This window comes from Coloeus monedula (assembly GCF_965178545.1).
Source record: "Coloeus monedula genome assembly, chromosome: 23".
Lineage (NCBI taxonomy): Eukaryota > Metazoa > Chordata > Aves > Passeriformes > Corvidae > Coloeus > Coloeus monedula.
The window spans coordinates 5,558,937-5,584,143 of record NC_138803.1 but is presented as its reverse complement, the minus strand read 5'-3'; the positions used below and the strand labels follow the sequence as shown (position 1 = coordinate 5,584,143).

Here is a 25,207-nt window from a genome sequence, read left to right as displayed (position 1 = left end):
AGCTTGAGATTTCCTAGAAGAACAGGGAAGGGCCTTTGTGGGAATGGGATCTGAAAAACAGACAAAGAGGGACAACTGAGAGCTCCTCCAGCCACCAGCTGGCCCAGCTCCTGGCCCTGAGTGACCAAAGGTAGGAGCTGGTGATGACAAACACCTAGAGAAGGTTTACAGCCCCTATGGGCAGGGTGATGACCCTCAGGTGTCCCCACAGCACTTCTTGTGCCTGAAGCTGGGAGGAAAAGGGACAGGAGCCCCTTTTTGGGTCACCCATATCCCAGGACACGGTCCAGGCTCTCCTGGAGCCATCACTGAGCACAAAACACGACAAAATGTGGGTTTGGCCTGGCCTGGAACTGCAGGAGCTCCCACCTGAGGCTCTGCCCGGGGCTGGGAGGGTTCACGGCACAGCAGCTTAATGAGCAAACGAGTTAATTAAAACAGCTGGCTGGGCTGGGGGAATTATTCCCTCATAATCAGCTTGCTGAGGAGGTAGAGGTCCACTCCCAGGGATGGAGCAGGAAAGGAACATCTCCGTGTAGGACCGGGCTGATGAGTGAGCGGTTTCTGTTCCTCCTGTGCCCTGCAGGGCTCGGTGACCCCAGGCCGGGCGTTTGTCCTTAGCATGGGTTTGGGCCAGGCTGCTTGCAGGGATTCACCTTTCCTGGGAGCTGCTCTCCACTGCAGGTAAAACCCTCTGTTTTCTGATATTTGGCCCAAGCTGCCTGTCCTGGGGAGAATTCCCTGTGGGAGAGGATGAGGGTGATGGACCTGCTCAGCCGCGATGTTTTGCGCTGGTTGATCCAGGGACTGGGCAGTGCCACAGAAAAGGCTTTTCTTTCCCAGCTTCCCAGAAAATCCACCCGGATAAAGCCTCTCTTGGCTTAGAAAGGACGTGGTGGGAAGGAGGAGGGGGGGGGGGGCGGATCAGAGACGTGATTCCACATCCCCGGATCTGTTTCGCTTTTGGAAACGTTGCTTTTTTTCTCTGTGACTTTCCCTGAATTCCTCCCAAGCGCAGTTTCACACCTCTGCTATTTCAGGCCTGGGGTTGTTTGCACAAACAGCAGGCTCTGCAATGAGATTCTCAGATGCCATTTCCACGGGCTTTGCCCTGTGCTTTCCAGCTGGGACGGTGCTGCTGGGTCAGGTGAGGAGAAGCAGGGAGGTTTCTGTGAGCTGCGTCAGGAATTCCATTCGGGATGTGGGAACTTCACGAGGGGAATTGTGCATTTAGCGGGGCTGTGTAACGCAGTGGAAACGAGTTTGGCGGCGTTGTGTAAGAACCAGAGCTCCTCTGGTGCACGGCTCTAGGGCTGAACCTTAAACCACCTCGGAGCTGGGCTGAGGAGCTCTTCTGACAGAAATTCCAGCCTTCCTCCTGCACCTCGTGGTGTGCTGCAGCTCCCACGGCACTGGGTGATCCTGGTTTTTTTTCTGGAAATGAAATACCAAGCGTCCCTTTGAGCGTTAACAGCTGCTGGATGGTCTGGGCATCCCCAAGTGCTGCTTGGAGAAATGTTGAATTCTGGAGATTTTATCCCATCTCCCCTGGCTGCTGGTGAGCCTTGGAATTGCCCCATTGGTGGGGATGGAGGTTTTTGGACTGGAATAATCCCCCTGTGGATGCTGAATTTCCTCTCTCCCTCTTACCTGTGCATAAAATGCAATCACAGGAGCCGGGAGCTTTTTTTTCCTGTAGGCTCAGAAATAAAGGTTTGAAAGCAGCACAGATCTGTGGCTTCTTGAGAGCATCACAAACACCAGAGCAGGAAACACAGAGAACTGAAAAAAAACAAACCAGTGCAAAAAAAGGCTTTATTTGGTCTGGAAAATAAGAGATTTTGGGCATGGAAGGGAGCACAGGGATGGGAACTGAGTTATTTCTCCATCACCATCAAGGTGCCCCTAAAAGCAAGGGCTGCTGGTGTTTGTGGGTCCCTCAGTGCCTTGGAATATTCCACGGGCATCCTGCAGAGTCTTTGGGATCTCTGAGAGCTGATGCCACCACATGCTGGGATCCTAAAACCAGGAACTGAAGCCTTCGTGAGCACCTGGTCTGGTGAAGCTGTCCCTGCCCGTGGCAGGGGCTGGAATGAGATGAGCTCTTAACGTCCTTTCCAACCCAAACCAGGCTGGAATTCCAGCTCCAAGCAGGCTTTGAATATTAAACTTCCTGAGAGAGCAACCAGCGGCTTTCCTTGGGAAATTTTATAAACCAACCAAACAACCCTTCCCCAACCCAAAGGCTTTTCCTGTGGGAGAGGCACAAAACCTCCTGGAGCCGCTCTGTTCGTTCCATGGCTTTTGGATTCCCGGTGCTGGATCAAAATAGCACCTCCACGTGCTGGAGCAGGGCCTCCTTAGGCTCTGATCAGCTGTTGCATAACGTCCTGGCTTTTCCCGGTGCTTGTGCTTCCCATTCCCTCCTGACACCCTCTCCAGCCACGTGATGGCCAAGCCAGAGCTGTGCAGGAAGAGTTTGGATACGGTTTGGAATTCTCTGCGCTCCCCTGCCTGGGCTGTCCTGCGCTTTCCTGGAACTGGGGGCTCTGTGTCCCTTCACGACTCTGTCCTTGCCTCGGAAACTGCAAAATCCATTTCCAGGTGCTGCCACCTGATTAACATTCACCAGAAGCGCCCAATTAAATATGTTTATTTTCCCTTTTCTGCTGCCTCTTCCCCGTTAAAATGGGAGCTGTTTACACGGGAGCTGCTTTCCTAAAAGCTCTTTGCACATGAGCTTTTTCTCCCTTTTTTTTTTTTTTTTCTCCCAAACCCTGCTTGATTTTTATTCCATCCCTTTGTCTGTCCTATATTTTTTCCCTGTCTAATCTTAGGAACAAGCCCACGTTGAATTGCAAACACCCGGCAGTGGGAGCAGAACAAAATGGGAGTTGCACGAAGTAGGAAATTTCTTATCCCCTAAAAAAAAAAGGAAGGTTGATTGTCACTGGAGCCACCCCCGTGATGCAGCTTTAGGTGCTTGGGGTGCTGGGGTGGGGTTGATTTTTGGGTGCTGTCCCTCTCTGTGCTGTTTTTTTTTTCTTTCTTTGATTCAGCTCCTGCATTTTTTCCTGAGTGCCAAAATTTTGGGGGATTTTGCTGGTGGGGAGTGGAGGCAAAGCCAGGGGAGGATGTGGAGAGGTGGAGCTCTGCCCTTTGCCTTCCCAAAGGAGCTTTTTCCATCCCCACAGGAGCTCCTGGAGGAACCAGCTGAATCTGGGAGTGCTCCCTGAGCGAGCTGTGCGCAGCCAGGTGCTGGAGCTGTCCCAAAAAAAGGGATTGAGCTCCGCTGGAGATGCTGGCAAAGCTCCCACCTGTGACTCGACAGGAAGAGCCTGGGAGGGCTTTGCTTTATTTCCCTCTGGGGTTTGGTGGGGGGAAAAGGGAGCCCAGGCTTTAGCAGGGCAAAGGGCTGGGATGGAGCCTGGCAGAGAAGAGGGACGGGCACAGGGAAAAGCCTGTGGGGTTTGTCAGCAGCGCTGGGCTCCCCTGGGGAAGGTCAGGTCAGGTGGGCGTGAGGAGGGGCCCCCAGAGCTCCGGATGTTCCTGCCTCCGGCATTCCCCAGGGAAAAGCAGCTCTGGTAATGTGGAGATGCGGAAATACTGCCTGATGCTTTCCACAGGAGAAAGAGGAGGGAAAATGTCCATACTTTCACTTCAGAGGGGTTTAATTATTTTGAAAGCTGAGGAAACTGGCTCTGGAGGATTTTTTGTGTCTTTTCCTTCTTTCCTTCTTCCGCTCCCTCCCTGGTCTCTCTCACTGTTTTGTTTTTGATTTGAAAGTGGAGCTGGGGAAAACACAGAGTTCTCTTAATTGCTGCATTTTAAAAGAAAATGAACTCTTGTAAATGAATAAATAATGGTCAGCTTGGTTGAAAACTTCCTCTCTGCCTGTGACAATGTGCTTTGGGGGAAACCCCTGGCCTTCATCAAATCCTAAACTCTCTGGCTTTCCTTGCTTTTATCTCCCTCCTGTTTTTCTGTGCAGAAAGTTCTGATAAAGGAGAGCTGGAGAGGAGCTTTGGACAAGGGTCTGCAGTGCCAGGACACACGGAACGGGTTCCCACTACCATAGGGCAGGGTTAGATGGGATTTTGGGAAAGGAATTCCTGGCTGTGAGGGTGGGGAGGGGCTGGGATGGAATTCCCAGAGAATCCGTGGCTGCCCCATGCCTGGAAGTGTCACAGGCCAGGCTGGAGCAGCCTGGGATAGGGGAAGGTGTCCCTGCCCACGGCAGGGGTGGCACTGCGGGATCTTTGAGGTCCCTTCCCAACCTAAACCATCCCATGGCGGTGGAGGAGCCGCTTCCTGGGGACTCCAGCGAGAGCAGGGGCAGCTTTAATGAGCTTCAGCATCATCAGTGCTCCCGCTGTGCCTCCTGCAGCGAGCCCTGCTCAGCCTGGAGAGCGAAAAGGCATCGCTGCCTTTGCCAGCGGCGCGTTGGGATCGGGAGAGCCACGGAAAAAAAAACCGGGAATACCCAACATCTGCAGAGCCTTGGCTCAGCAGCCTCAGCCTTCCCTGGGGGAAGCACCCAGGTGGGCTCTTGAGCGAAATGTTCCGCAGGGAGAGCACGAGTGCGGGGTAGAGCTGGAAGAGGAATTCTGTGCCCAAGTTTGTCAGGACTGGGAAAAACCTGCGAGTCCCAATTCCAGAGGGAGAGAGAAGCAGCGGGAAGGAAAAGCGAGTCCCCTGCTCCCTTCACCTTGCTCCGCCGGCAGCCCCTATGCGTCCAAATAACTTATCTTTGCATTTCTTTTAATAATAGAGAGGTTTTTTTAAAAATTATGAACCATTTTGACGCGCTGCGCCCCGTCCTCCCTCAGTGCCCGGGGGGAGGAGGAGAAGGGGGGGGTGGGACAGAAGCGCTTCCCCTCTGTTCCCACAGCCCCCTGAGCGGCAGGCGGGGAGTTGGGCGCTGCCGGTGCGGCGGGGGCCGCCCTGGCCGGGGGTGGCGGGGGTCCCGGCGGGGGCGGCCCCGGGGCCGGGCCGCGCACATGGCCCAGCCCGGGCGCAGGGACCGCGCGTCCCGCCCGCGCCCCAGGCCCCGCCCCCGGCCCCGCCCCGCGCCCGGAGCGCGCCCTCCCATTGGCCCGCGGCCTCCCGGTGCCGCGCTCTGATTGGCCGCCGCTCGCGAGCGCCGCGGGCCCGTGGGCGGAAGCGGCGGTACGGCGGCCGCGGAGGGTCCCCGCGCGCGCGCGCCCCCGGCCGTGTCGAAGGCGGCCGCCCCGCGCTGCCCGCCCGGCTGCGCCCGCCCGCCCCGGGATGCGGCCCCGGCGGCCGGGCCGGGCATGAGGGACGGCGGGGGGGCCGCGCCCAGCACCGGCACCCGACGGCACCCGGGCACCGGCGGGGCTCCTCCTCGGTGAGCGGGGGCGGGGGGGTGCGGGGGGAGCGCCGGGCCGGGGAGCGGGGGCTGCGGGGTGCGGTCGGTGTCCCCCAGCGCTGCCCCGCCTGGCGCTCTGTGCTGGAACAAGGCACAGCGAGAGGCTGGATCCAGGGGCTGGAGGGAGCCAGGGCTTGGTTTGGATCCAGGGGTGGCTTGGTTGAGTCGCTTGGTTGTTTCAGTGCTGGGGTTGGTTGGTGGGATCCGGGAGATTTTTGGGTCCAGGGTTTGGTGGGTGGGATCCGGGAAATTTTTGGGTCTAGGGATTGGTTGTTTGGGTCCAGGGGTTGTTTGGATTCAGGGGCTGCTTGTTGGGATCCAGGGAATTTCTGGATCCAGGAGTTGGTTGGTGGGATCCTGGAGGTTTTGGGGTGCAGAGCTTTGTTGGTTGAGTCCAGCAGTTGTTTGGATCCAGGGCTTGTTGGTGGCTCCAGGGTTTGGTTATTTGGCTCCAAGGGCTGGTTGGATCCAATGGTTGCTGGGGTTTTTTTTAATTCCTCACTCCACCACTATTCTTTTTTTTTTTTTTCATCCTCCCGCACTCCCCTCTCCGAACTGGGTGGATTCCTGCCCACATCAATAGGAGAGGCGGAGGGGAAAGTATGCAAATCCTGCTTTTTATTTGCTGTGCGCTTATACACACACAGACACACACACACACACACACGCATTACCTGTGTGCCACCTCCAGCACCCCCCCGTGCCCTGCCAGCATCCAGAGCTGTGCCGATTTTCAAGGAGCAGCTCCTGAGGAAGGCAGGGGTTTGCTTTGGAGGCTGCCGGCTCCAGTCGTTATTAGGATTTCTCTCCCCTCATCCCATTCCCACCAAACGCGATCCCAGTGCCTGACGCGGCGGCGTGTGCGTGATTTCGGTCGGGCTGTTTATTTTTAGGGTCTCCGCGCCTGTTTGCAGGGAATAGTTGTTCCATCGCCATGGCAACGGGGCTGAGTGTACCATAAACATTGTTCAGGAGCTGCTTTTCCAGCTGAAAGGAGACTTCCTTTTCACGATCCGGTTGGGATGGACAGAAAGCGTTTTAACCTGTGCTTTGGGGTTATTCCTGCTCTCAACCGGGGATGCTTTTCCTTCCAGCAGAGGGATTGTGCCCGTGGAAGCCAATTTAATCTGCTGTTGGTAAACACTGCCCTCAGCCCATGGTGGTGGCAGATGAGGAGGAAGCGAGTGTAATCTCCTTAGGAGCTTCCAGGAAATCAGTGTTTTTACGGCTTACTCGGGAACAATCCCCAGCAGGGTCACAAACTGATCAAAGGCGTTTTGGTTTTGAAGTTTCCTATCCCCTCTGTGGGTCCTAAACCTTCCCTGCGCTCTCATATCCTGAAAAAAAAAGAGAGGTAGGAAAGGGATAATGCCCATCCAAGTGTGGAAAATCAGGGAAATTGGGTCTGTCCATAAAACTGTCGGTGTTGGGATGTCAGCCATCCCCAGGCAGGGATGGAGGAGCAGAGTGATTGTAGCAGCTGCAGGAATTACATGGAGTGGGCTTTGAAATCCCCTTTTTTTTTGCCGTTTTCCATCAGGTGAAACATTAAAAGTCAGCCGTGATAACCAAAATCATATTTGATAACAAAAGGGGGCCCCTTTGTCTCTGCATCAGGATTAAAATATCCCCAAAAAAGCTGTTGGGCTCATCTGCTGCCAGCCTGCGTCCGCAGCCGTGAGTCCCATGGAAATCCTGATGTCATTGTTGTCCTTCATGGTTTGTTCCCGATCCTGGCTAATTCAGAAAGGCAGGGAAGGCCAGAAAATACTGAGGAAAAAATGGAAAATACGAAGAAAAAAATAAATACTTCTTTCTCAGGGCTTAAAAAGCTGAAACAGTTGGTTCCTAACCTCCCAAATATTTGCTAAAACACCTTAATTTCGTCTCCAGTGACTTAATTTTTGAGCCAGGGAGACAAAATTTATTGCAACACTTGTTTTGGGTTAAGAAAAAGAGAGGCTTGGAGTGGGATTAGGCAATGAAAACTCTGGAGCAGCTCTTATCATGAGGACATCCTTCAGCATTTCCTTCCAAGGAACTTCCTGCCTTGATAACCACAGCTTCTCCTTCACAACAGGCTGATTTTCCTGCCTGGATTGGGAACAACGGTGCAGGGAATGCAGGAGCCAAGGGGAAAACAAGAATTTATTGCAGTTTGGGGTGTTTTTTCCTTATTTTTACCTGATTTTTGTTCGTTTTGTTAGAGATGGTATGATTTGATTACTCCTTGGAGAGCTGCCAGGGGTTGGAATTTTTTAAGGGAGGTGTAGAATTCTGCATGTCTAGTTTGGATTCCTTGTTCAGTTCCTTTATTTTACACATACAAGAGGCTTTTACCTGACGTTTCACCTGTCTGTGTGCTCTGGAAAAGGACTCAGTTCCTTTCCGTGCTTCCCACCACATCAGGGTATGGAGTTTTGGGCAGCAGGTTTGTGGATTTTGGTTTTTTTTTTTTGACAGTACGCTCTTTCTAAAATTAATTAAAATTGATAAAATCCTAAAAGTACCACTTCAGATGAGTCACAGCCCTGGGAGCTGGAAAAGCTTTTGGGAAAGGTTTATTAGGAATGGGATACTGCTGATGAAATTGTTGCTTGATTTTATTTTGATAACCACTGAACTGGATACTTCATCAGCTGTATCATACCTGCCACTACAATGAAAGGGATGGGGCACCCATTTATTTATTCATTTATTTAATTGGGCAAAGAGAGGGAAAATCCTGCTCAGACTTGGAGGTTTGTAACGTGGGCTTGGGCCTGTGACCTCCAAAAGTCTCCTTCACCCAACTCCGCTGTTTGTTTTCCTGGAACAGCCACCGAGGCCTTGTGTCCCCAGGAATATTGCACAACAGAGCAGGAGTTATTATTGTCTACAGAATTCCTCCTGCTCACACACCGTGGCCTTCCCAAAGTGCTAAAAATCCCTGGGAATGGCTTTGGGAGGTGAAGGCTGAGCAGCTCAGCGCTCATGTGCTGCAATCCCAGAGCAAGCTCTGCTCTCCTGGAATTTCCTGGAATTGAGGCCTTGATTCGCTCCCCTGCACCACGAGCTCCCCCAAACCTGTTGCTGCCTTTTCTTTCAGTTTTTGTTTTGGAGCTGGGAGCTGTTTCTGTGTCTCCCTGAGTTTCCTCTTGCTCGCTGCTGCTTCCCAGGCCACCTTTTGGGGCCGTCCCCTCGCTGTGACACTGGGACAGCTGTCACCGTGCCAGTTCAGCCGTGCTGGGGATGATTTTGCTGTGTGGCTGTGACATCCTTCCTTTCCTCTGGGCCTTTGTTCCTGTGTGGGGGCCTGACAAGGCTTTTTATTCAGCCCATCTGCAGAAGCCATCAGGCTGCAGATGCTGCTGCAACAAATGGAGGTGAAAGATTATTGGAGATTATTTGGTGTTGAGTCAAAGCACAGGAAATCTGCCAGAAGACCTCGAAGGAGGGGTTTAGGGCAGGCCTAACACCCCACATCCCGCCTTTGCTCCCTTCCCAGGGCGTGGAGAGGGGTTCTTTTGGAGCACAGAGGGTGAATATTTGGATTTATTGTGCCACAGGCAGTGCAGCTGCTGCCCACAGGGGAGACCATGCCACTTCCTAAACTCCTTGGTGCCAGCCCTGCTTGCACCCTCACATTCCCAGGAAAAGCCGAGCCTCCGGGCTCTGTAACCCCATAGATCGCACCGAGCTGCCAGTGCCACAGGGGAGAAGTCACCGGAAAAGAGACAAATTCCCAAATCCTGGCTTTTTCAGGATAAACTCAAGGCTTTGCAAAGCCCGGGCCTCCAGCAGAGCTGCAGCAGCAGGAGGAGGCTCAGGTTTGCTGTGCTCGTGCTTGGAGCTGCGCAGCCGAACCCTGGCAGCTCCTGCTGAACTCCGAGGGTCATCCGTAGGCGTCGGAGAAGATCTCAAGACAATAATAGTGCTCTATTTTAGCTCCCTCATTACAAAGCAGAGCTGCCCTCTGCCTCTAGCAACTATTTTTTCCTCCTGCTCACATGGTGCAGGAGGGGAAAGGCTCTTGCCTCTCTGCCTCATTCCCTTTTCCAGTGAGGCCTTTTCCTTTCTCCTCGGGCTCTTAGGAGGAAAAAGAGCCTTCAGCAAAAGGATGTTTTGCGGTGGTGTGTTTGTAATTATTGGTGTGTTCATCGTGGGGGAAAAGCAGTGGGGCTTAGGAGGGGTTTTGTGCTGGTGGGGAGCTGTGAGAGGAGGAGTTGGGGCCTTTTGAGGAAATTTGAAAAGTTGAAATGCTGTTTACAGATCATCAGAGAACATTTCACCCTCAGTAATGTAGGGTAGGAGTGGGACAGGGGGTTCTTGAGCCACTTCTCATCCCTGTGGTGCCAAAGGAAGGGCTCAGGAAAGGCAGCAGCTTCCTCCTGCCCCAGGGGCTGCAGAAAGAAAAACCTTTTCCCCACTTTTGGTGGTTCTCAGGCAAAGAGAAGTGCTCGGCTCACCTGTGCTGGTTTTAATTTTACATCTTCTGTGATGGTTTTTTGTATTCTGCTTCTTCCTGAAGAAACAGCATTTTTTTGGATGTATTCTCATGCTGTATCAAAGCAACTTGGGTGCTAAAGCTAAATGAGATGTGTTAGTTCATAGCACAACATTGTCTCCTAATACACATTGGACTTTCCCAGGTAACAGCTTGCTCCTGGACTCTGAAGGGGTAAAATCCACCTGTGGTCCCACTGCTTTGACCAAGGTTGTTTTCTGGCCTTCCCTTTGTATAAGATCTCCAGAAAAACTCCATATTCCCCATTTCTTTGAGGTTTCCATGAGGTTACACTGCAGGCTCTCCATCATTGCCTAGGGATGAACGCAGTGGATATTTAATAAAGAGGAATATTCATTCTGTTATACCCAGTAAAACCCTTCCAGGAACAATCCCAGAGTACTCTCAGCTCCTGTTCTGTGACAGCCAGGGAATAAGTGAGACCTCTCCACCCTTTTAGTGTTTCTTAGACAAGACTTTTTCAGGCTGGGGCTGTGCAATGTGTCCTCCAAGTGACGGACAGAATCGTGACGTGCCTGAAGCTGCAAATGCCAGAAACATCAGGAGGAACTTGATCAAAATTGCACTCCAGTACAGTCTGTAACTCTGCCCCTGGCAGGAGGATCCTTCCAGCTGGAAAACTGCAGGATTTGAGCAGCGTGAACTCTTTAACAACTTTGGTAAACGCTCCTCAGAACAACTTAGCTCATCTCTGGGAAAGGTGTTTGTTTTGTTTTTTAATCTCTGGTCTCTTCCATCATTTTGGCCACTCTGCGTGTGCTGTTTTACAGAACTTTGTGCTGCTCTGGCAGCTCTGTGCATCTCCAGCTGCATTCCAGCCCAGCTGTGAGCTGGGCAACAACGCTTGGCTTTGGTCATCTTAGGATTAACAGCAAGGTGGGACTTCCTAAAGGGAGGCAGCTTCATGAAAGAACACCAGTTAAATTCTGGGATGAAAGGTGCGTGGATTTTTAGCAGGAGGGGTGAAAAAAAGAAGAGCCTTTGCCACTGTGAAATCCTGTTGCTAATCTGATTTCCACGTTGCATCAGTCAGCGCCGTTTGGTGCAGTGCTCCCGGAGTGCTGGAGATAAACGCAGCGTGGGAATAATCACTCAGCTTCGTTTCCCTGCTCTCTCTTAGCACATCTCACTGCTCCTGACAGCTCTGCAGGGTGGCAGAACCAAGTCCTCGTGCTCTCCACGCCACCACGTGTGGCTGCATCATCCCCGTGGATAACGAGGCACAGCCCCGGCGTTCCAGATCTGGGATGTCGGTGGCAAATGGCAACACCAGGCGATCCTGGAGGAGTTTGAAGGTGTTTGCCTGGTCCCTAAATCCTGTATGGATCAGCTGGCACAGCACAGAGCAGTGTGGGAAGAGTCTGGAAGCACAGCCTCCAGTTTCTTCGAGTGCCGAGCAATTAATTTGGGCAAGCAGGGAGCTGTACGTGTGCAGTAATTAACGGGGAAAGCACCTCGGGCCAGCCTAACGAGGGGGTGTGGGTGTCCTTCATTTTGAGATTGTTCCATGTAATTGCAGCAATTTTACCTGGCTGGATCAATGTCACATCAGCGTGTGCCATGAGGCAGGGATTCTGCAGAAGGGCTGGAATGCCATGGGCTGTGCCCAGAAAGGTACCTGCCCCGGGGCACCTCGTTTCCCTGAGAGCCCTGTGTGAGCTGTCAGCTCTAATCCTGTCCCAGGGCTCAGCCTCTCCCGTGGACACAGTTCCCTTCCTTATATAGGGCTGGATAAGTGCTGGGCACTAATGAGATTGAAATAAAAGGCTTTGGGAGCAAAGATGAGCTGGCAGGCCCAGCTGGATCTTAAACTGAGCCCTGTGTGCCCAGGGACTTCAACCAACACCAGCCTGGCTCCTGCTCCCTGAGGCTGGGCTTGATGCCTTTGTTTTGGAGCTTGGGAATAGTGTTGGAGTATCAAGTTCATCCAGATGGAGCCCCTGGACCCCCTTTACTTAGGGGGGAAAATACAGTGATTATGTGTATTTTTAGTGTAATTCACTATTCCAGAGCATTTTTCCTCTGTTTGTATTTCACAGGAAGAAGTTTAAGGTGCGTTCATTAAACAGCTCTGGACTAAGAGAATCTATAGGAGATGCTGAATTAATATTTTGTCTGGTTTAATTCACAGTGTATCTTGTACAGAACGATGAGGGTTCTGCTGAAAAATATTTGTGGGAATGCTGTTTAGTGCAGTCAGATATGGTCAAGGTAAAACATTATCTCTGCCTGGTCTGTCCTTGATGAATTTATGCATCTGCAACTTCAGTGCAGGAATCAACTGGCAGATATCAGTTCTAGAAAGTCCCAGCCTAAATCACTGACGTGGGTAAGACATGGCAGGAATTAAGAGCCGAGCAAAGGCAGTGTTTGAAATAATTTTAATTTAGTTTTATGTTTACTCTCATAAAAAAACGGGTGATACCTGGGAAAGAAAGCTTTGAAGGAGAGATTCGGGGTGATTGAGAGGGCTGCTGGTAAAGAGGCAGGAATGGAAACTGAAGGAAAATGGAGCTGGTTTTGCACTGGCATCTTCTTCTTGGAGCTTTGCAGTTCCTCGTTGTGCTGAGTTCTCTCCGAGGTGGGAGCAGGTACGGAAAGGAGGAGGTGAGGGGGTGGTTTGATTCCTACCTGGGTGTACCTGAGCTGCTTCTCACAGAGCAGCACAAGCCAGAGTGGGTGAACATGGAACAACTTAGAAACATTTTTTTGGGGGTAGTGACTCACTGCAACTTACCCAAAGTGACCTGATTTAGTTAAATGAGGCTAAATATAACCCATGTGAAAAGTACTGACATGTGGGAGGAGACGCCGGAGTTGGCACTCAGCCCCTCGGTTCTGCAGGGAACATCTTTCACGACTGGTGACTAATAATTTTTTACTCTTGCTGGCTTTGGAAATAACAATCCCTGCTCCGTTTTCCCCCCCTTGTAGGGAGAGCAGGGAAATGCTCCGGGCTTAACCTGCCTTTGTGAATTGCAGCTCTCTGCTATGGACAGTGCCATCACCCTGTGGCAGTTCCTCCTCCAGCTGCTCCAAGAGCCCCAGAACAAGAATATCATCTGCTGGACCTCCAACGACGGCGAGTTCAAGCTGCTGCAGGCAGAGGAGGTGGCCAGGCTCTGGGGGATCCGCAAGAACAAGCCCAGCATGAACTATGATAAACTCAGCCGGGCGCTGCGCTACTACTACGTGAAGGTAGGGGGGAAATCCTGCTCCAATCCTCATCCCTCTCAGCAGCCTAAGGAGCTTTGTTTGCTCCTGCATTCCCTCCTCCAGGGGAGGGCTGTCACCGCTGTGTCTCTGCCAGGTCGAAGGAAGTTGTGCTGCTTTGTTTAAAGGTGCTGTTTTGGTTTTTAATTTCGTTTATCGGTGCGCTGTTTCCTCCTCGCTGGTTGTTTTGTGAGGTTCTGGTGGCTTTGTGCAAGGTGTTGTCTCGGTGTGTTTGGTGATACAAATCTGTCTCTGGATCCTCATTCCCTTTCCAAAAATACACACTTTTGCAAGGGTTAAAATCCTCAGCACTCCAGTTAAAGCAATACTGGGAGGGGATGATGATGGAGGGGGTGACTATTGCACCACTTTCAGCTCTTTTTGCAGCTTTCTCTACGAAGGGGCTTCAAAATAAACATTTTTCAGCCCAAAGTATCTTTATTTTCTCTGTGTGTTCAGAGCTTCACCTTTAGTTTGGCCACTGTTTTCAGCCCAGCAGAGTAAGAAGCTTTTGTTTATCCAACACCTTCAGGTCTCACCTTTGTTTCCCTTTATCCCATGACTTCTCTTGTGTGAGTGGAGCAGATAAAAATAACCCCCAGTTCCTGAGGAGCCTCAGCCTGGAGCAGGTGGGAAGTTGCTGGTGTTCATTGCTGGGTGGTACAAATCTGCCTTGGTGCACTGAGAGATCTCAACAACAATCACGGAATGATAAATAAGGATAATCTCAAGTCCAAAGTGTGTGTGGCATTTCACTGAGGAGGAAAACAAGTTTGACAGATGCAGTTCTGTGGTATTGAAATAGCTGATTAGCCTGCATTCTGCTGACTAGTTCAGCTGCTTATTTTCCTTTATTATCATCTTATTAAGAATAAAGGTGGTTTGATTTGAAGTACGAGCTCTCAATTCTGCAATCCTGGAGAAACCCTTTAGCAAGTTCTGCTATTCAGTTACCCTTAGTGCACCCAGCTCCTTGTGGATCTTGTACCCAGAGATCCTTGATGGGAATAATGGATATTTTTAATTTAATTTAAGATGTTAAACAGGACTTCTTGGCAGTTTTTAGGCTGGTTTTAGTACGTTTAATGTCAGGTTGAGCTCACCTGTTGCGGTGTTTTGTCTGCCAGCTCTGGGAGCAGAACTGGAACACACAGGGTGTTTTTAAAACAGGAAAAAAAGAACCTTTTTTTTTTTTTTTTTTTTTTTTGCTGAAAGATTACAGCCTTTAATTCCTCTGCCTATTTTAGGCAGTGTTTGTCGGAAGAAGATTAATCTGAAGAAGGTCTAAATATACTTTGTCTTCTTCCCCACAGAATATCATTAAGAAGGTGAATGGGAAGAAGTTTGTGTACAAGTTCGTGTCGTACCCGGAGATCCTGAACATGGATCCGCTCGTCGTGGGCCGGATCGAGGGAGACCCCGAAATGCCCGGCTTTGGGGAGGTGACCAGTGCTCCCAAGGACGTGGAAAACTGTGGGAAGGAGAAATCCCAGTCCTGTGCTAAGTCCTCCAGCCGCAACGACTACATCCACTCAGGCCTGTACTCCTCCTTCACCCTCAACTCCCTCAACTCCTCCAGCGTGAAGCTCTTCAGGTCCATCAAGATCGAGAACCCGGCCGAGAAGCTGGCGGAGAAGAAACCTCAGGACCCCACCCCCTCTGTCATCAAGTTTGTCACCATGCCCTCCAAAAAGCCTCCCTCTGCCCCCCTGGTCTCCACCACTTCAGCAGTGGCTGTCACTTCCACGGCTTCTGCCACCCCCACCGTGTCCGCCTCGCTTCCCCTGGGCTCGGAGGAGACTCTGCAGACCCTGGAGACGCTCGTCCTGCCCAAGCTGACCGTCCCCGAAGCTCCTCCAGCACCTTTGCCAAACTTGAGCACCAGCTTCACCCCGACCCCCCCCATGTCCTCAGTCTCTCCCACCCTCCAGGTCCCCTCCACGCCCCCCTCGCCGCCCCTGAGCTCCAACCCCGACCTGGACATTGACACGGACATCGAATCCGTGGCTTCCCAGCAGCTGGAGCAGGCCCAGAGCCTCCAGCACCAATCCCCAGAGCCCAAAGAGCAGCAGGATTCAGCTGTGCTGGAGAAGGAATTTGCCAATCACCTCTCCAGATCTAAAAAACCCAAAGGGCTGGAGTTGGCTCCCACTCTGGTCATCACAGGCAGCGATCCAAGTCCTCTGGGCATCCTGAGTCCTTCTCTCCCAACTGCTTCTCTTACTCCAGCACTTTTCTCTCAGGTAACCAAATTCCCTTCCTGGTTTTTTGTTCTTGTTTTTTTTTTTTTTTTTAAACTAACAATAGTGATGAAAACAGCAAGTGGAAAATGAATACTTGATTGCATGCAGAGGTTTGAAACTCAGGATGTCACTCCCTTGGTTGTTGTTTTTTAATCAAACACAAGTTTGAATCACAGTTGGTGTTAATTCACCCCAAAGTGTGCCCAGGTGCTGTTTCAGCCATGCACCCAGGGCTGGCATGTGGAGGCAGAACCCAAACCAGCCCCAGCAGGATCTTTGTAAATTGCCAGGGGGATACTGAATTATTCCAGAAACCCTAAATCCTTCAGCTGGGCCTGAAAATCCTTCAAAAACAGAGACCCACAGAGGTGTCTGTTCAGCTTTTTTCCCTCAGTCAGTAGCATTTAGTTAAAGCCAAAGTCTTGTGAGCGAGCAGCAATAAGAGCAGCTGCTTAATTTGGTTGTTATCTTTGTGTGGGAAAGGAGAGCTTTCATGTCTCATGGAAAACTTGGAAGAGAACTGAATCCAGCAGGGCTGTTAAATCATTCTGTATCTGTGTAATCTCTCCCCTGCAATAAATCGGAATTAGAGTGAAACCATGGGGAAGCTGCTGGTTGAAAACTGAAATGGCTGAAGGCGGGGGGGGAAAAAAAACCCAACAAAATCCAAGTGGAGTTGTTCTTTTGGCACCCTGGGAAGTGCTTGGCTGGTGAACCTGGAATATTCAGGAGCTGGATGGAAATTCCTTTTGTTGTTGCTGGCATTGTCAGTGGCACCAGGAGCAGGCGTGTACCCACTGTTTTTCCTTTTTAAATCCATAATCCCACTTCTCCAGGTGCTGGATTGGAGGAGGAGCTGCCCTGCTGTGGGTTCCAGGAGGATTTGGGAAAAGAGGGCTTGGATTGCTCAGCGAGGGGAGGGAGGGAGAGCCGGATGGGGCTGGCAGGGAGGAGGAGGAGCAGGAGGAAGGAGGGGATGGGGAGTTCCTGAAATCTGTGGCAGCTGAGGGTGTTGTGGCTGGAATTCCACGGGGAAGGCTGGAATTCCATGGGAAACGCTCTCACAGCTGCTTTCTCCTGTATTTTCAGACTCCCATCCTGCTGACTCCCAGCCCTCTGCTCTCCAGCATCCACTTCTGGAGCACCCTGAGCCCGGTGGCTCCTCTCAGCCCTGCCAGGTTGCAAGGTGCTAACACCCTCTTCCAGGTGAGTCCCAAGGTTCTTTCTCCAGGGATTTCCAGGGATCAGTTTATCCCAAAAAATCTGCTATGGAAACAAAACACGAGTTGTTGTTTTCTACCCCCATGTTAGCTTTTGAGAGCGTTAATTTTAGTGTTTGCCCGGTTTTATTTAAGGATATTGTAAATGTTGGTGTTTCAGGAATGTTTGAAATTAACTGTGGCACAGGCTGCTGGTAGAGGGATTCTTTTTTCTTTTTTAGGTCTGTTCTTCCTGTAAAAATTTCCTCCCTATAACTGTTTTGGTCTGGTTTTTCCTGAATTTTGAATATCTCCACTCTATTGATTGTTCTAATGGTTCCTGCTGAAAAAAATATTAATTAATCTCACAACTGGTGAGGAGGAAGAGTGCGTGTTTGATCTCTGTGATGATGTGTGGCACAGGTTTTGATGATTTTTATGGAAGAAATCCATAAAATTCACCTCTGTGAGGGTGGGGGAGGCCCTGGCACAGGTTGCCCAGAGAAGCTGTGGCTGCCTCTGAATCCCTGGAAGTGTCCAAGGCCAGGTTTTTTTTACTATATAGGACAAAAATCCCCTGTATTTAAAAAAAACCCAACCCTCCTTTAGTTGTAATTCTCATGTTTTTCCCTCACCTTCCACTCTGGCACTGGAATTACCACATCTGCTGCCTGGCGTTGCTGAGGCAAAGGGTAAAATTTAATCAATTGAATTCATTTTTACTTAATTTCATTGAAATTAAAGAATTTAATTAAATCTTCTGGGTTGGGATCTGTCATCTCCATGGAGATGAAGGAAATTCCTCATCTGCACCATGAGGATGGGGAATAAACAAGGAGGGCAGAAATGACACTGGATATTTTACCCTGGAAAGAGCTGATAATTAACTGAGGGATGATTTAGACCCTGTTTTCTCCACAACCTGGATTAAATCACTTATTAATGAGGATATGGGGCAGTGCTCAGCTCAGGGGTCACTGAGACACTGCTTGGCATTAAAAAGTTAATTAAAACTGGGGAGCCAAGAGGATTCTTTGAAGCCTGGGGTGGTTTTGCTTTGTTTTGTTGTTGCCTTTGGGGTTTTTTTTCCCCTCCTTTGTGCACAGATACGGGAGGAGCAGTGAATTAAAAGTGTTTTTTTGCCTGATGATTCTTCTTTTGTCTCTTAGTTTCCATCAGTGCTGAACAGTCACGGCCCATTTACCCTGTCTGGACTGGATGGACCCTCCACCCCCGGCCCCTTTTCCCCTGATCTCCAGAAGACATAGCACATGGAATTGCTGGGAAAGGACACAGTGGCAAGCAAGGCAAAGATAGGACACTTCTGTTGAACCACCTTTTTTAAAAACGAGCAGTTTGTAATTCCACAGAGGTTCTCAACGATCGTAGTTGTTGCCATTCCCGAATCAAAAAATGCCTTTTTTTTGCAAAAATCCCCCCCCCCTTTTTTTGGAAGAACCCAGGCTGGGAATGTATATGCAAACGCCTTAATAGGAGCTGCAGCTCCAGTCTCTCCTCCTTGGTTTGGAAGATTTTCCCCATGTCCAAAAGGAATTTTGGGTGGTGTTGCAGCACCTGAGTCTGCACTGACTGCAGCAAACAGCACCAGAGGAGGCTTTTCTCTGTGACTCTTGGAAAAAAAACAAAAACAAAACCCTCTGTTCTTCTGCTTCCTGTGCTTGGCAAGGAGAACCCCGAATCCTGATGGAAGCTGGCATTCCAGGAAATGCTTGGGAAAGGGGTGTGTGCTCTCAGCTCCGCCCCGCGGGCACCACAACTCGTGCAGCGACAAAAGCAGCCGGGGCTTTTCTGCTGGCGTTGTCTTTTCTTCTTCTTTTGTTATTTTTTTTCTTTCAGGGAGACATTTTTCCAAGGATTTTATTTCAAATTTGCGTCCAGGACAATTTTGTGGAGCGGTGGCGTGGCCCAGCAGCCCCTGGGAGAAGAGGTGGGGCTGGATTTTGGATGCTCCCCTGCCTTCCCTCCCTTTTCCGTGAACGGTGGGATGAGCTCCTTTCGCTTCTCACAGAGTTTGAATGCTGGAGTCCAAACATTTCTTGTGCCAGAGACCTCTTCCAGAGCCTGGGACCTCCCTGCTGGATGAGCAGGATGGGGGGGTTTTCCCTGTGCTTTTGGGGGGAGGTTGCTGCCTGACCTGGAATTCCAGACCCCAGCGGGGTGAGAACAGCAACGTCCCAGCGTTAATGTCGCTCCCTCTTTCCCCACAGTTCTGGAAAAGCTTCCTGCTTTTCCCCACATGGAGAAGCTCCTCTTTTGCCAGCTCTTATCCCAAGTTTTGCAGTGGAGCTGTTGCTTTTTATTTGTTGTTTTTGTTTTTTGGAGGGAGTACTGACCCCAGGTCAGGCTGAGGGAAGGTTCCACGGGGCATCAGCCGTGTGGTAAATCTGCTCTCACCTCCTCGGTGTCCTGGATTAACAATGCAGGATTGCTTTCCAGAGCCATTGGAGACGAGATGGAATTTGGAGGTGGATTTTTACACCTCAGGAGGCCTTTTAAGAGAACTGAGGGGTGAAAGGAGTGAGAGATTCTCCTCTCTCAGCCCCTCAGTCTGGGTATGTTGGGCCCTGGGTCTGTGTGTCCCTCTCATTTGGGCATCAGATGTCAGGCAGCAACTTCTGGGTTTGAGTTGGGGGTGTCAGAGGATCTTCTCCATAAAATATTCCCAGAAAACAGATGGAGACATCTCTTTCCTTCAGCATCCTCTGAGCTGCCATGAGCAGAGGAAGATTTTTCCCTCTCCAGCACGAGGAGCTGACAGTGTTTGCTGTACATACTGCACCTCTTCCATGGATAAGTGGTGAACTCGAGCTTTTCCAGAGTTTTTCCTTTTGCCACTTTTGCAGGCTTGGAATTCCCTTTAAAGCCACAACACCCAAGACTTTTCTTTCCCTGCAGTGATGTTACCTTGCTATAGCTGACACTGAGATACAGAAAAACCACTTTTGTGTGTTCCCGACGTGACACCTGGGACAGGTGGGTGGAACAGAGTCGCTTTTTTGGGCATTGTTCACCTGCCCGAGGGGAAATGGGTGAAAAAGAATATTTCCTTTTTCAGGTGGAGAAGCAGGGAGTGAGCTCATGGAGTGACCTTGTCTCCCTGTTGGGTCCTGGCAGAGGCAAAAATGTTTCACATTTAGACATCAGCAGCTGCAGGAGGAAATTCCTGCGCCAGCAGCTCTTAAAATGTGCAATATTGACCTTTTTTTTTAAAAAAAAATTTATTTTTATTTTTGAAATGCAGAAATGAAGCTGCAGATGCTCACAAAGAGCAGGCATCTGGAATTTTTTTTTTTGGTTTGCATGTTCAGAGCCTGCTCTGGGAAATTTCTATGGCTATGTATAAATAGCAGCACTTTGGTTGGTTTAGGTTGGCCGATTTTACGCCTACCAAATACGTGGACTTTGGAGAGAGCCACATTTGCAGGCTGGGATTCGAATTGAAAATTCATCAATGAGCACTAAAAACTTGCAATTTAATTGCTTCCCTTCCCCCTTGTCCCCCTGTGGAGAAAAGCCAAGTTTAGCTGTTGAAAAGTGAAAATTTGTGCACTTAATTCTTTGTGAACTTTTTATCACTTTGGGCAGAGGGTCAGACCCAAAAAATGCTATTTCTGGGCTCCTGCTGCTCTCCAAGAAGCTTCCCCAAGATTGCTCTGTCACAGCTGGCTGAGACTGAGGTTTTCCTTTGGGAATGCCGAGTTCCTATGGAAGCACAGCCTGGATGGGATGGTTTCCATCAGGTAAAACCCAGCAGGCAGAGCAGGAACGGGATTGCTTTGGCTTCTTAAGGAAAAAATCCGAGTCCACGTAGGATGATAACCTCAGGAGGCAGCTGGGAAAGCTCATGGAAAAGGGAGAGGAGGTGGGAGAGGAGCAGCTTTCGCTGCCTTTTCTCCGCTGCAATTTTCAGGTCACTTAAGGGAATATTCCTTGTCCGTGTGCTGCCTCGTCAGCCACATTCACTGACAGGTCACTGCCAGCTTTTCCTCGGATCACATTCCTGGCAGAGCCTCCCTGGGGGCTCGCTTCTGTGAACTGCTGGTTCTGTAGGTCGCTTCAGGAGCAGTTTGTGCAGCTCCTCGCAACTTGTTTTTAATTTAGCGTAGGGCAGGTGGGCTTAGAGTAGATTCTGTTTTAGTTCTGTACCGTGGTGATTTTAAAGCAAATGAAATAGTGCAGCATTACAGAAACTTTTTTCTTAGGTTCTTGTTGCTGGAGTAGCCTTGGTTTTGTGGAATGCTTGGCAATTTTTGCGTCAGTTCTTTCCTGGCTGTCTTGGGTTCCATGGAAGGTCGAAGCATTTGGCACAGAACAAAAGAGTTTGTTAGAGCACAAACAAGAAACCGGTGACAGGGAAATGCAGCCTTGCCTCTCGGAAGAATGTCCAGTGGGATGCTGAATGCTGAGGACAGGGCTCCTTGCAGGGAGAGAGGCCATTCCTCGGGGCTCTGGCAGCGGGGGGTGTTCGTGGGTCACTCCAGGAGCTCTCTCTCCTACATGTCCTGGATGCTCCACTTGTGGGTGAGTCCCTGCATCGCCTTCATGTTGGCACTGCGGGCAGAGCGCTGCTGCTCAAGCCCATTGGACCTGTCCACGCCATCCCAGCGGTGCCCAGGCCAGATGTTGAACCTGTTGAGGGGAGGTGCTGGTCCCTTGTACCTGGGTTTCTCTTTTTCCTTCTTCTCCTTGGCCTTCCTTTTCTTGATGAGAGCAGCCATGGGGTCCCCTTCCCTCTCCTGTTCCCTCAGCATTCGATCCAGCTCCTGGTCATCAATGTAACGGGCCAAGGGCTTCTGCATCTCCTTGATTGCATCCTCCACATTCTGCTGCTGCTGCAGCCTCTCCTGTGCCAGCCCTTTTCCCCACCTGGCATATTGCTCTTCTCTCTTGGACTCTGCTTCAGCCTTCAGCCTCTGCTCCAGCTGCTCCTGGGCCAGGTTCCTCTTGCGGCCCGACTTGTCTCGGAACACGGTCTGAGCGTTCCGGGATTCCTCCTCCAGCTGCTTGGTGCTCCTCTCGTGCCTCTGGAGCTCCTGCTTCTCCCTCTGCCACACATCAGCCGACAGCAGCCCAGCTTTGGCCCTGGATGACCTCGTGTGAGCCTTCTTGGGAGATCCCTCAGCGTCCCAGCGACGCGGGCAGTGCTCCGGGGGACTCCGTGACCTGTGCTGGGCCTTCCCGGCGGGCAGAGTCCGTCCTTTCCTTCGGCTCCTTTTCCCACTTGGGGACCCCGGCTTCTCTCTCTGAGGTGACAAATCCTGACGTTCCCACCGGGGAGGGGATGGCTCAGGGGTGTCATGACGCTGCTGCTGCCTGGGAGGTGACAGCTCTGGGGTGCCAGGACGTCGTCTCCTGGGAGGTGACAGCTCTGGGGTGCCAGGACGTCGTCTCCTGGGAGGGGATGGCTCTGGGGTGTCGTGGCGCTGCCGTCTCAGGGCACAGAGCTCCAAGGAGCCGTTGTGTTTCCCTCTCGGGGCCGAGGGCTCGGGGAAATTGTGGCGCTGCCGCCTCATGGCAAACTTGGCAGGTCCCGAAATATCCGAACTCTGCGAATCTTCGTTCTGGTCTTGTACTAGTTTGAAAACAAACCAGTGGGAGGCACCAAGTCAGAATAACAACTTAATGGGGAAGTTAAAGAAAAGGAAAGAAAAAAAAACTAAAAGAAAACACTGGTTCAAACTGACAGAGTCAAGATACAACCTGAGTCCCTGTTAGGCAGGGTGGTGGCTGCAGTCCTCTGAAGCGGCGATCCTGTAGAAAAGAGGGTCTGCTCTTCCTCAGAAGGTCCAGTGGTGGCTGTGTAGCTCCTGTCCTCTGGAAATCCAGTGGAAAGGTCTCCTCTCTGGTTTTCAACCTCAGCTTATATCCACGCTGGGATGCTTGGTTCCTCCCTCTGGGTGGAGCATCTCACAATGGGGTAATGAGTCATGAGGCCAGGTGTTGATTGGGCTCATTAACAGATGATAGTCCAGAGGGAGTTATCTCTGAGTCAAGCGGCAGGACAATGATGGGCCATTAACAGCAAGATAGTCTGGGGGGAGGAGGCAAGGAAACACTGCCCCACCTGATTTCAACGGCTGATGGGGATGGTAATAGAATACACTGCAACCCAGGACAGGTCTCCTAAAAGTTTCCATTTGGAGTTCGTTGGGAATTCCTCCACGAGCTTCACTTCATCAGGGCGTTCATCAGTGAACTCTGCCACCACGGGCACGTCTTCTTCATCCTCCTCCACTTCCTCGAGGGCAGCGGCGATGCCGCTCCAGCTCACGTTGTCATCCCTGCTCCGCATCCCGATGGTAGAGCTCCCTCAGTAGAGCACAGAACTCTCAATCCCCGGCTTGTGGGTTCGAGCCCCACGCTGAGCACCAAAATTCGTGCTAGTCTGGAAACAAAGCAGCGCAGGAATTAACCCCACGTGAATTTATCACCAGAGGGTCCAAGCCAGAGCTACAATTTAACAGGAAAGATTAAAATCGAGGCAATGATACAGAAACAGCGGCTTAAACTGACAGAGTCAGCATCCAGCCTGGCACCCTGGTGGGTGTCCCGGTAAATGGTGGCTGCAGTCCCGTTGGAGTGATGGACGTGGCCTTGTTGAAGTGGTGATCCCACAGGAAAGTCTGGGCTGTCCCTGGAGGTCCAGGGGTGCTTCTCGAGCTCTTCTCCTCTGGGAATCCAGTGGAAGAAGTGCCCCGGTGTTCCAGGCCTCAGCTTATATCCAGGTAGGAGCGTGCAGTTCCTCCCCTCTGGGTGGGGTGTCTCTCAATGGGATGTTGGAATTCCGTGAGTCATTCCAGGAGATCTGATGGCCCCTTAGGGGAGATGGCCCCGCCGAGGGTGTTATCAGGGGTTATCGGGTGTTATCAGGGCTGAGTCACCTTCTCTCACCACCTCAGGGAGGTGGGAATAGAATCCACACTTCGGGTCACACCTTCCATGGAACCCAAGACGCAGCTGCTGGTGGGATTTGGGGCGCGTGGAAGCTGAACTCGTGTCTCGCTTCTGGGAATCTCTTTTTTTCCATGGCCCTGCTGCAGGGTTGGGGAGCTGCTGCCGCTGCCTGTGCCATGCCTGGCTCCGTTTGGGATCCTGGATTTTCAGGATTCCTGGCAGGAGCAGCCCATGGAAGCAGAAGAGTGGCCTGTGGTTATGGAACCGTCTGTGTTCTGTCCTTCCTGGGAAGAAGAGGGCGATGCAGGAGATTTGAGGCTTTTTTAGCAGCAGCTTTAGGTTTAGAGCCTTGTTCCAGGCCTGTCCTCAGCGGGGGATGCAATCCCTGTGCCCTGATTTTGGCACATTCAAGCTCTGTTTTGCAATAGGTCAAGAAGGGATAAAATTCCTGGAGTTGGGAAGGGATAAAATTCCTTGTTTTCACTTGGGGCATCCCAAGGCTTCAGTATCCATGCAATCTCTGGGATAATGGAGTGGTGTGTGCAAACAGAAAGGCGCTGGTTGGGATAATTTCTCCCTCTGATGCATTTTCAAACCTCAGCTGTCTCACAAATGGATCATTTTGGGTTTTTAATGTTCATTCTAAGGGCAGTGAAGCTGCTGAGGTGCAGATCTCCCTTCTCCCCCTTCCCCCAGCCCAGGGAGCTGCATCCCTCTGGGATTCCCTGGGGATTCCAGCTGGGATGGGAATGAAGGGCCCTGATCCCCTCCTGGAGCTTTTCCTCGAGCTGAGATCAGAACCTGCAGCTCTGCCCCTTCCTTGTCTCCCGTGGTTTATTCATTATCTTTTAGTTTCCTTTTTTTGCTCCTGTTTTACAGCAGGTTTTGATGTATTCTGCAATTTAATCTCCATTTTTAAGGCAGATTTGTTTACAGGCATCTCAGTGTTGTATCAAGAGGCTCTCTTGGCATTGTCAGCTCTGGAAATCAACCTCAGCAGTGGGACAGGGAATGTTGTTAAAATCAACAAACTTGACGTTTGAGTTTTGGGTGACAGTTTTGGTCTGTTTCCTTCCTCAGTTCTGTGTGAGGAACAGAACGTGGATCTGGAAGAGCAGAAATGGGGGGGGGGGGGGGGGGAAAGACCTTTTGGCCTCTGAGGTGGTGGGGATGGGGTTATTTTGTCTTAAAAATCACAGAGTGGGGTGTTGCCAGCAGCCCCTGGGGTCTCCCACTTGGCAGAGGAGCCCAAAATTCGTGAGGATTCACTCAGGAGCTCTCCGGGATGTTTGATGAGGTGTTTATGGCTTGGTTTGGAGTTGATTAAGCAGCAATTAGCAGGGGCGGGGGAGCGTGAGCAGATCTGTGAATGGGGCAGCCTTTGGCCATCCAGGGCAGTGGGATCAGAGCTGGAGCTGCTGGGATCAGAGCTGGCAGAGGAAGACTGGAGGATAAAGTGCAGGGACAGTTCCATGCAGCTCTCCAGGATGTCCCTTTGCCTTGGATCAGCATTTTTGGGCAGGGAATTCCACCGGGAGTGAGTGGTGCTGACCGGGGAGGTGAGAGGTGGCTCTGGACAGCGAAAAATCCTTGGAAATGGAACCAAATCTTCTTCCAGAGCCTGGTTTGAGTCAGGAGGGCACCACAGAGGAGCTACAAAGTCACAGCAGTGAGGGCAGCGCTGCCCGTTCCTGCGGGAATTCCCTGACGGACTCGGAGCCGTCTCGAGCAGAAAGGTGAA

At 51.2% G+C, this 25,207-nt stretch overlaps 2 protein-coding genes across 3 annotated transcripts; one reads left to right on the top strand and one right to left on the bottom strand.

The window, feature by feature from the left end:
* Nucleotides 1-5,214: 5,214 nt before the first annotated feature.
* On the top strand, nt 5,215-17,850 carry ELK4 (ETS transcription factor ELK4). Of its 2 annotated transcripts, none has more exons than XM_082296153.1 (5): nt 5,215-5,368; nt 12,879-13,094; nt 14,423-15,352; nt 16,442-16,558; nt 17,721-17,850. In XM_082296153.1, exons 2-5 carry the CDS (start codon nt 12,888-12,890, stop codon nt 17,817-17,819), a joined length of 1,353 nt encoding a protein of 450 aa, XP_082152279.1. In that variant the 5' UTR covers nt 5,215-5,368; nt 12,879-12,887; the 3' UTR covers nt 17,820-17,850. The 2 variants fall into 2 exon arrangements, with proteins under 2 accessions (XP_082152279.1, XP_082152280.1); XM_082296154.1 differs by having other exon boundaries at nt 12,831-13,094.
* Nucleotides 17,851-21,055: 3,205 nt separating this feature from the next.
* On the bottom strand, nt 21,056-24,576 carry LOC309581491 (BUD13 homolog). Its single transcript, XM_082296115.1, has 2 exons — nt 22,667-24,576; nt 21,056-22,157 (listed from the first exon to the last, which is right to left on the bottom strand). Exons 1-2 carry the CDS (start codon nt 22,862-22,864, stop codon nt 21,066-21,068), a joined length of 1,290 nt encoding a protein of 429 aa, XP_082152241.1. The 5' UTR covers nt 22,865-24,576; the 3' UTR covers nt 21,056-21,065.
* Between the last annotated feature and the right edge of the window lie 631 nt (nt 24,577-25,207).

Excerpts from the sequence above, each read along its gene's own strand:
- ELK4 (XM_082296153.1), top strand. The coding sequence starts at position 12,888 with ATGGACAGTGCCATCACCCTGTGGCAGTTCCTCCTCCAGCTGCTCCAA. Across the intron at positions 15,353-16,441 it reads CTCCAGCACTTTTCTCTCAG|ACTCCCATCCTGCTGACTCC; the intron begins GTAACCAAATTC and ends CTGTATTTTCAG. Across the intron at positions 16,559-17,720 it reads GTGCTAACACCCTCTTCCAG|TTTCCATCAGTGCTGAACAG; the intron begins GTGAGTCCCAAG and ends TTTGTCTCTTAG.
- LOC309581491 (XM_082296115.1), bottom strand. The coding sequence starts at position 22,864 with ATGCGGAGCAGGGATGACAACGTGAGCTGGAGCGGCATCGCCGCTGCC. Across the intron at positions 22,158-22,666 it reads CCTGGGTTGCAGTGTATTCT|GTTTTCAAACTAGTACAAGA; the intron begins ATTACCATCCCC and ends TCCCACTGGTTT.